We start from the raw sequence: 11,690 nt of genomic DNA on the forward strand, positions 1-11,690 counted from the left end.
CTCAGTTAAAGTATATTAAAGTTAGAATAATGATTAGCTTTGATTTGAATTTAAATAGGTAGAAATAGATGTTGATCAAAATAGTATAATAGTGATCTACTGAATTTGTTTATTGTCTATTTTGGATTATTACCATAGGAATTTTGTAAAGATTGTTGAACTATTCATAATTTAAATTCAATTAGTATTGTCTGTTTGAATCTTCCCATTGATGTTTAGGACTGCAACTGGTCAGTCTCTAATTTGCAGTCCTAAACATCAATGCGAAGATTAAAACAAACAATACTAAGTGAATTTAAACTTCACCCCATTGCACAAGCAAGTGTCTATCAGGACTCAGTAGCTGAGTGGATAACGCGATGGCGTTTAAATCGAAAGGTACTGGGTTCGAGTCCCAGAGTGAACATCAACACAGACGCAGGTACATCCAGCTAACGAGTCCCAAATAGGACGAAACGCGCGTCCTGGATTCCACTGCTAGCCACTATTCATCTTTGCTTATTCATCGTTTATATATCATAGAGTGATATTAGTTAAACAGTCATTAGAAATCAGGAAGGATTGAATAAATGTTCTCTTCCAGTATTTTACTCCTTAGAATGTGGGAATTTTTGATCCCATCAAAGTTTCTCAGTGAGTGCTTGACATTCAGGTCCTAAGTTCGACCTCCAATGGAGTTCTATACCAGGATAATAGAGCTACCGGATGTTTCTTGGTTTTCAATGGTTAAATAAAATACGATCAGTTCGTGATATAAAGTATAAAAACTCAGCAATTTCTACAAACCCCCTATAGAAATAAATAGTTTAATTAATTATTGAACACATTTTATTTTCTATTTGGACAAAAGAAATAGACTATTTATTCCTAAAATATCAATTCCTTCTTTACAATATTTGCACAAAATTATTCAAATTCTACCAATCAACAGTTAAAATGAAGTTTAATATTAGCTAATTCATGATATATTATGAAATTCTTAAACAAATCATTTGAAGTCAAAATTCACTTAGTGTTGTTTACTTGTATCTTCCGATTGTTACTTAGGTTTGCAATTGATCAGCCTCTTGTTGCCATATATGCATCCTCTGAGGACTGCCTCGATATTGTCTGAAGTCACAAGCCTTATAAGCAAAGATGAATAGTGGCTAGCAGTGGAATCCAGGATGAGCATTTCGTCATATTTGGGACTCATCAGCTGGATGAACCTGCATTTCATTTGAAGGTATCTGTTTTTTATTCTTGAAATGAATAATGCCTCAAAATTAAAACTTTGTACTAAAAATTTTGAAATATTATTGAAATATACTAATAATCAATCACTTACAATTTGGATTTGTAGTTCTTACAAATCTTCTTCCCTGAAACTCTATGAAGCTGATAAGTCCGTTTAAAAAACATTATTTGTCATAATTCAAATAACTATCAGAAGGGGTTTTGTGGAGATTTAGTATTTTCATAGTTGAAAGCGTGAGTCAATTGAAGCTAAACCACCATGGAAAACCTGGAAGCACTGGACGGCCGTTTCGTTCTATTATGGGACTCTTCAGCAGTGCGCGTCCACGATCCCGCACTCGCAAGATTCGAACCCAGGACCTACCAGTCTCGAGCCAGAGTCCTTAACCGATAGATCACTGAGCCGGCATCCAACGGTGTTAATGTCTAACTTCAACTATGATAATTCGAATAATTTGGTAGTAACGGTTTAGATCATAAAGCTGGTTAATGTGAATTAAAATATACAAGGGGAAGTTATTTACCTCAAGACTTACATATATTTAGCTTGTTGATGAATAGGAGACAGCACAAGACCTGAACTCAGGTTTTCTTATTGACTACCTCTAATCACCTAATATTACTTGTTTGAATATCATCTCTCATAAGTATTGGTATCTTCATTGATTACTCAAGTTTATATAACCAACACTTTTCAGTTTTTCGGATTATAAATTGTATGTTATTATTATATTATTAGGTTACTTTGTGGGAAATCCGTGTCAATTTCCATTATAAACTAATATAAGCTGAATACTAATTATTTGAAGACTATTTAACATTATACACTGAGGAACCCAACACAAAATAACACTAAGAAGAAATAGATTTATCTATTGATTTCTATTTTGTCGATGATTTCTCAGTTGTTATCATTACTTAATGGTAATAATCTTTAAAATTATGGTCAAAATAAGAAACTAATTATATGAATTATTATGATGTTAATTACTGTATATAGAAATATATACAATATATCTAACAATGGAATTCAAAATGTACATTCCATCCTATTTGAGTATAGAAATACTCACCTTTAATATATGATATTCATTTCAGGGTTTGAACCTATTCTCTTTTATAACTTCAAATCTAAACTATTCTAAATTAAATTAATCATATTACAATTTATGAATGAATTGGACATTTCAAATATTCATTCGAATGTATTATAGACAACTTTAGTACATTTTATTTATTAGTGATAACCAAATATTATCACTCTATCATAAAATATACTTAACTACATACATACCACTAAGATTTATAGTGAGTATAAACGAGTATTTTCTTTGATTTGAAAAAGATTAATACATACATGGTTACACACGTGTAGCACACCTGTGGATAGCGACATCATACGAAAAAAAAAACAACAAACTCATCATGAATGCCAACAATTTGTTCTTCATGGGACTGAATAAAAAATAAATTTGTGAGATGTAATTTTTTTATTATTAAAGGATAGAGAGAAACAAAAATTTTGTGAGTAACAACATTTATGTGTGTGTACACATACACCAACACCCCCCCCCACAAAAAAAATGAGTACAACTATTTTGTGTAGTATAGTAGAGTCAGCCTCTGAAGAAAAGAAACAAAACAAAATTTATCATCAATTTTTTTTCATTGTTCTCTTCACATAGTAACTAAAAGTCTAAAATCTTACAACATCTGGCCTATTTCTGTCTCATTTATATGCCTATACTTACAACTTTATATACACATATATGTATTTATGTCTATAAAAGTGTGTAAATATTTCAAAATGTATGTTTGTCTATCGTTAAATACACATTAAAAACATTTCCTAATCATGTTGTAATCGAAAATTGTTAAAGTTCGGTTTACATTCTTTCGTGTTAAATGGTCAGAGAAAGTAGATAGTAAATTCTGGACAATAGTTTTGTATTATTTGGTACTTATTACCAAACTGTGCCCATAATCTTGAGGAAACTGACTATGCCTAGTTGATATGAACCCGCATCACTCAGCTACGGATTGGAGACATCAGCACTGAGATATTATGGCAGTTTCTGACCTTCTGTAGGGCTGAGATACCTTGCATTGATCGATCACTGATGGATGACCAATGCAATACTTGTTTTGTCCTTTAGTACTGATGGAATTCCATCGACCATATGGCAATGTGACCAATGGTATGAGTATCGAAACACCTAGTATACCATATTGAAATGTTAAGTGTTTAGAGCTTGTCGATAAGCAATAGTGGATTCAAGTTCAGTTTTGACACATCAGCAAGGTGTATCTACCTATCTATCGTTTGTAGGTAATGTGTAAAAACAAGTGCTGAAAATCAAGAGGTGTCTAATAGGTGAGGATATGCCCAGAGGCTGCAACTCAATGCCTTGAATCCTCGGAGTTTAACCTTTTTATCACCACAAACATGAATCCTACTTTATGCATTTTATTGTAGGTAATTGACTGTCACCTGTAGTTTGAAAACTATAAGCACAAATAAAATTTATTACTCAAAGTGGCGTTATACTTAGCTTTGGGATTCACGCACAGTCTTTCTTTAAACCAAACTAAAGAACCGTAAGTCTCAATTGATCAAGTTTATTTTAAAATAATTGGATCTGTTTATGGTCCGAAATAATATACGTATTCTCATCATTAGCGAATATTCAGTTGAACAATATTATTATTCATACCAATGTCAGTATATCAATGTTATGTATTGATTAGTCAAGTCTGTGAAATAAAGTTTAACACCGTTGGATGCCGTCTCAGTGGTCTTTTGGTTAAGTGCTCGCGCGCGAGATTGATAGGTGCTGAGTTGGAATCTCGCGAGGCAGGATCGTGGATGCGCACTACTGAGGAGTCCCACAATATTCACAGTTTGTCAATCAGCCATATCATGATAATTTAATCTTTAATTTCAGAGAAATTTTTTTAGTAATATGTTCCCTATAATAATATCAACATAAACTTTTAAAATTTTGAGTATCACTTCAATTTTTTTCTTTTTTTTAATATTAAGTTTACAAGTACATTTCAAGTTTTTCGTTAATTTCATCAGATTCAACCAAGTTTACATATATACAATCAACGTAATCTAATTCCTTCACATATCCATAAATGATCACCTCTATACTTGTTTTAGTAATAAAATAAACAATCAAAAAAAGAAAAGAAAGATTTTTGTAATTTATGATTATCAATAAAGGATTAACTTTTAATTTATTATGATTACCTTCCTTGTTATACAACAAGTTTTATATGACTCAAGATGATCACTATTATTATGAGTAGTAGTATTATTACTATTATTATTACTATTACTATTATTATTATTACTAGTATTATTAATATTGCGACTTCTATTTTAATTAATAGGATTCCAAGGTTATGGGACAAAAGCGAGATATAGAAAAGAAGTGAGTTAATGAACAAATGTTTAATTCTTATTGACAGTTATTAATAACAAATATCAGTTGAAGTAAACATAAATGAATGGATGAAATCATCTCTTTAATAATACAATATTATACAATGGGTAATTAAAGTCTCACTTCATATTTGATGATCATTTTGAAGTGGTATTAGTATGATTATCATAACCATAGAAGTCAGCCAGTTTGCGATATGATTCAGATATCATTTACATGATAAAATTACTCTAATAATAAAATTTCACTGAAACTTGAAGTATTCACTTCATGTGCAAGAAATAATGATCAGATGATTAAAGTTAGGATAGGAAGTATGTAGAAGTTGTTTATTTTCAACTATGCCGGAGTAAAAAAGGCGAGACTATAATTTATGGACGAATCAATCAGGTATATGATAACAGGTCTTGGATTTTGACGCGAAATTTATTCATCTATTTGGTTAAATAGAGTTTTAGTATTATAGCTGATGTCAGTTCGTGATGAAAACCCTAAATCTAATTGCTAAACTAAATCAACAACTGCAAATCATTATTCTATTTCCTTATACTGGTTTATAACCCTTATTTGGTCCTAGTTATTAGGTGGACACTCTCACAGTCACTTCAAAATCGCTCAAAGGTCATCCATAGATTATTGTCTCACCTTAGCGAAAAATTATTCACCTGTGAGGATATTTGATATTCATACATATTCATACATATCATAAAATGACAGAGTTTAGAAACAGAAATCAATGAATACCAAGTCAATGGTCTAAATATAACCCGTTCACCGTGAGACATGAAAGTGATGATTTCAGTAATTGGCGGAGTCATCAGTGTGAACTAATGATGACCTCGACCTCCAGTGATCCATGAATTTTAATAGTTGTGTTAGCTAACTGCGTTTCATTATCTAAGTTTTCTTCAAATAAAACAACCTCCATAAACTCCTCTGGATTTTGATTTGCATAGAAAAAGTAAGGATGAATACTAAATGAAACCTGATTTATAGTAGAATATGAATAACTAATAATCGACTTATTAATTCAATGTTTCTTTAATTAAGAAATGAAATATATAACTGATTACTAGACATTGATTTCAGTTACTTATTTTACTGAAGGTATAATATGTAAAGTGAACTCTCCATTGATAACACTAAATGGATCTTCAACAACGTCATTCCAAGTATACTTAGAGAAACATAACAGTTAGTTGATTGACTCATTATACTAAATAATGTATGATACTTAAATGTAATTCTATTTTACTAATCTTTTATTTTAGCTTCACATAAAACACAGTTACTGTGGTACAAAGCCTGATATATACAATTAAATAAGGTGTTTGAAGGTAGTTATTTTGGAATTTCGAAACTATACTTCGTGCTGTTTGACATATATATATATATATATATATATATATATATATATATACGAGGACCTTTCCTCTTTCTTCTGGTTTTTGATTGGATTGTGAAGAACTCCAAATCTCAGGAAAAGTATGGAATACAGTGGAGTACACATTGGATGAAGCTTCGTGATTTAAACTTCTCAGATGACCTAATTCTCGTATTCCATACACTAACAAATACGAGTCAAGTCAATTCGTGAACAATGTTTTATACATTATGCAGATTTTTAAATACAGTACCAATTTAGATGAAAAAATCGACTATTCATTCATGAAAGTACTATTGAATAAAATTCATTACTGATTATAACAATCAATCGTTAGCTATTTTTCCATAGCATGCAATTCTATGTAATGTTTCATTCTCTACGGATAGAAACTTTAGTATTTAAATAACCAATATGGATCATTCACTGATCAAAGTATGTTTCTGTGAACCGAAATAACAATATGCATTTTCAGTAATTGCCGTGATATTAATAGACTATACCATAAGAAGATTATGTAAAACATAATAAATTTAATGCGACTGAAGTGATTTGCTTCGTTTAAACCTTATTCAATTCATGATATCATTATCATTATACAATATTGCTGACAGTCAGTTGTTACACTTCTGACTTGATTAATTCATCAGATTACAGCATATCACTTAAACCTCGGTTGATCTCTTTGAAAGCTCATTAGTAATAAATTAAGAATTATTATTTATTCTATGTTATAAAATTTCATTCAGCTACGAACCAGTTTTCATCATCAGTTGATATCAGCTGGAGAACAAGTGATGATGTATGTTACTTATTGAATGAGAAGTGATTACTATATAGTATGACTAGTCTCGTCCTCGGTTAGTCTTATTAAAGCTAACGTAGTTTATGAAGTAAAAACGTGATCTTAAAAATTTATTGCTTTCAAAACAATCATTGAAACAAGAAAATACTTAAATGACCTCATAAACATGTGACAAATATTATTATGACCTAAGGAAATGACATGTAACATACAAGGAAGAGAGCAATTGGATTGATCAACTAACAAACCCGCATACTAATAAAAATTAAATAAATGAATTCTTCTTAAATGACAATGTTTCATCAGAAAAGGAAGCATTGTCATTTTGTCATATCAGCAGAGTTATTTCTTATTTTAATTTATATACAAAATTTATGGTGTGAATTATTTCAGTAATATAAAAATTTGCAATTTCAATATTATATTTTAATTAAATTTTGCTTCGCAAAGAGTACAGGAGAGACTCGATCAAACTTTACACTATTTAAACTTGGGTCAATTTAATTTGGCTATCTATTCCTTGAAGTAGTGGTTTACACCAAGTTACCGAATGTCTTAGTAAATGTGAAAATCATACGGTAAATACTTCATTCGCAAAATATCAGTCTATCGTCTACGACTTCATTGTTCCTTCATTTCTACACCAATCATTCCCTGTTCTCGTTCTCTTTTTAAGCGATTTTCTTAACCTTCTGCCATCCGGCATTTCACTTTCGTTTGATGATACATACTACTTATATCTATCGACATCAGTAGCACACAACACATAAGCACTAGTTACATAAAAACTATAACCGTGTTTTATCGTTTCAATATTTAACAACTGATAACTTTCAATGTTAAGAAAGTGTAGAAATATTATGATTTATAAGTTCGAAGATAGCCCATAACCTGAAATAAACTTAAAGAATTGATCTAGTACAAACTTTCCATAAAATCACTGTAAACTAATCAGTAATGTTTATCAAGATAAATATTACATTTTAAATGCATTGATATTCATAAATAATTTTACAAAATAAATAGTTTAATAAGTATTCAACAGTTAATGATGACCTTGTTAGTTATGATGAACTTGTTAAGTCAGTTATAATCAACGTAGAACTTGGTACAGATATATATTAGCCCAAGTTACTATGCTTAACTAGTTGAAGGTTCACAATGAACCACCAGTTCAATTTCTTGGTATCTTACCTCTTATATCCTCTTGATAACCAAATAAGTAACTTCACCATGCTTTACTTTTTTGCGCGAACCCGTAAAAAATTTTCAGGTTTATACTCGCCAAAAGAGAATAGCGTTCTTGGTGTCAATGTTGTCTAAACCTGTCAAGTCTAAATCTGAACGAGGAGTGTTGACCAATCAATATAGGTTATTGAACATTAATTACATATAATAAGTAAACTAATAAACCAGAATAGGATTTTTATAAATCCTAATTAAGTAATCATGAACACGTGGTATTTGATCATAGTGAATTTTACAGATCAGAAGGGGTTTTGTGTAGAATTTAGTATTTTCATAATTGAAATCATGAGTCGATTGAAGCTAGACCACCGTGGAAAACCTGGAAGCACTGGACAGCCGTTCCGTCCTATTATGGGACTCCTCAGCAGTGCCCATCCACGATTCCTCCTCGCGAGACTCGAACCCAGGACCTAACAGTCTCGCACCAGAGCACTTAACCGATATACTGTCCACCTTTACTTTTTCAGGTTTATGAAACAAACTGGCAACATGAAGATTATGTTTTAATTTGAGGTATTCTTAATGTCAAAAATTATAATTCAGAATACCTTGCTGTCAATAATATCATAGTATGGATTGTCAATTCAATTATATTAAGAATATACTTAGTCAAATAAGTTGTACTTAGTATTTACTAACTTTTAAATGAAATGCTTATAATAGTAGAATTTTACTTGTCAACACGTTTTGGTAGGTTACAACATTTAATTATTATCTAAGCATAAAGTAAAAAATGGATTAACGAGAAAGTTTTTAGTTTTTACTTTAATTCATGAACAATTTTGCTTAATTCAGATCCATTTCCTTTGCAAATTGTTGATTGATAATATGTAGTAGATTTCAATCGTGTTGTAGATGAGGCTGTCTTTTGTCTGTCTAAAATAAGTTTGTGATTTGAAATATCCTCAGATTGACTGACCTGCACAACTCCCCATTCCTGATATTAAATTGGAAGCAGGCTGGGGTTAAATTTTGAAACACCCACCCATTATTAAATAGTGTGGATATCAATGTCAAACAATTTGGCTAAATATGTCTGGTTAATAAAAGTCATTCAGTGTCACAGATCCAAAACACAACATGAAATTGGTTACTATACCTTGATAGACTAGTTTTAAAGGACATATTAATAGTTCGGAATAGTTTATCAGTAGTCAATACTACTAATTAAAAATAATGATATTTATATTATAGTTATAATTCCATATCAGACTGGATAAGAAAACAATATAATTGTTTAGCAATAGATAGTAATAGCTATTGGTAGTTAAACCTTCTGTATCATGATTAACGCAATAATTGTACAGAATCTAAAGGAAACTATTAAACATAAGATTTTGATGAACAATATCTGTAACCAACAGTGTTAACCATCATAGAACCTGAGTCTAACGTATTTTCTAGATAACTTTTTATCATCTCACATTATATAGAGTACATCAGAATAATAAATCATTCAGTTTGATGGTGTAAATTACACGTTTCATCGTTAGAATTGCTTCACTATTTCAATATCATACAATGTGATACTGTTCACTGTACGGTAACTGATTAGTATTAATGCCGTAGATAATACATTTAAGAAGATTATCAATGTACAGTATAAACAGAATATACATCAATGAATAGAATAAATGTAATAGAATCATACACATAATATATAATTAACTAAATTAAGCTATCCATCAAGTCAACAATCAAATCTCTTCAGCATCATCATCGTCATCATTATATCATAGATATTAAATTCAATATAAGTATGCTCAATTAAGATTTCACATGTATGAAAAAAGAAAAAAATTTTATTACTAACTGACATTATCTACAATTTTATATAATGATAAGCATTAAAATGTTCTCATTCATATTACAGGTTTTTTTTAGAAGTAACCTATTTTTGTATCGATGACATAATCACGTTTGTTTTACTATTTCAAAAATATAATTCAATGTGAAAGTTCAATGATAATTATTCATGGTAAGCAAAGATGGATAGTGGCTAGCAGTGGAATCCAGTTTGACGCGCATTTCGTCCTATTTAGGACTCGTCAGCCGGATGTACCTACATCTCAGTGTTGATGTTCACTCTGGGACTCGAACCCAGTTGCAGTCCTAAAAACATCAATGGGAAGATCCAAACAAACAATACCAAGTAAAGATAATTATTCAGTTTACAAGGATTTTTTTGTTTTTTTAATTTTTAGAATGTCTCCAAGGGTAATGAATTTAATGAAAGTATGATCTAAATGTTTCTTATTCGACTGATTGATTTCTCATGAATTGATATAAGATAATAATAATAGAACAGCGTTGAAGATGTGTGATCCAGCTTATTATGTCAAAGAGAATGTACAGGAAATATGAGATTTTATATAGGTCACTTCATTTTCTATTCGTGTACAGTTTAACAATAGTTATGAACTATGACATTAAAAAAGGAATAATATATTTGTAAAATCTTAGCGAATGAATTTGAAGTAAATCCAACGTTTCACCTGGCAATCTGGTCCAAGATTTTTCAAGGATATAATTCAAGTTCATTCGCTGAGATTTTACAAATATATTATTCCTATTTAATGTCTTACATCAACTAGGCGCCCAAGTACTGTGAAACTATTCGTTATGATTTAGACGAAAGTTCTTATATAAGTAATGAACTTTTTTTATGAAATACTGAAATATAATTAACGTATAGACTTCTACTAAAGAATCATAATGTAATTTTCAAATATATATATACCACTTAGTAACAATCATAATCATAATCTACTGCTAATTGTAAGTACCTCCAGATTTTACGGATAATATATCTAGTAAGGAGAGATAGATAAATAGATAGAGACTAATATACATAAACAATTAAATTGATGTAGTGATTCATTCTCTTCCAGGTAATACCATAAATTTCACGTCTATGGAATTCTAATTATTATAAATTACTGACAAAACAAAATAACGTCCTTCACACTGTTAAGAAAAGTTCATACATAAAGGGTGAGCTCTAATCAATAAATTAAGATTGCATGTTAAAAAAGCTACTCCGCGTGGCTTTTAAAAGAAGGATACAAGACAATCAGCGATTCAATACAGTAGCATCTAATCAACACTGAAATCGTCCTTCAAATTACTTTGCACGATCAATCGAGTCCAGTCCGTGTCGAGTAGAGACAAGTATGTACCTCAGACAATGGATGAATGGTTGCGCAAGATCATGGATCAATTGAAGAAAACATTAACATCGTCGGATACTGGTTCACTGGTCTAGAGGTTAAAAGTTCGCACGCGAGACCGAAGGTCTTGGGTTCGAGTTCAACATACAGGGTCGTGGGTGTGCACTGCTGAGGAGTCCCATACTAGAACGAAACAGCCGTCCAGTGGTTTCGGGCTTTCATTGGTGATCGACTCATGAATTCAACTATTAAAGTTACTACAATCTCCACAAATCCCCATTCTAATAATACATTAATTATCAGTAAGAATACTAAGTAAAATAAGAAAGATGAACGTGTAATTAATGATAAGAACAAATGTCATGGGAGAGTGTACAGATCATAATAAAGCCGAA

General features: G+C 30.7%; 1 protein-coding gene and 1 non-coding gene across 2 annotated transcripts in view; one reads left to right on the forward strand and one right to left on the reverse strand.

Annotated features, from left to right (window-relative positions):
• Window positions 1-337: 337 nt before the first annotated feature.
• Window positions 338-404, forward strand: Smp_tRNA_00159_Pseudo_TTA.1.1. Its single transcript has one exon. It is a non-coding gene (tRNA).
• Window positions 405-8,885: 8,481 nt separating this feature from the next.
• Smp_145480 (hypothetical protein) overlaps window positions 8,886-11,690 on the reverse strand; it is a gene marked incomplete at both ends in the record, with an annotated part of 4,198 nt that continues 1,393 nt past the window's right edge. Inside the window, one exon of the mRNA XM_018796874.1 lies at window positions 8,886-9,062. Within this exon, the coding sequence (XP_018651972.1) occupies window positions 8,886-9,062 (177 nt within the window). The remainder of the gene's footprint in view (window positions 9,063-11,690) is intronic.

The sequence above is a fragment of the Schistosoma mansoni genome, chromosome 4 (genome assembly GCF_000237925.1).
Source record: "Schistosoma mansoni strain Puerto Rico chromosome 4, complete genome".
NCBI classification, from domain to species: domain Eukaryota; kingdom Metazoa; phylum Platyhelminthes; class Trematoda; order Strigeidida; family Schistosomatidae; genus Schistosoma; species Schistosoma mansoni.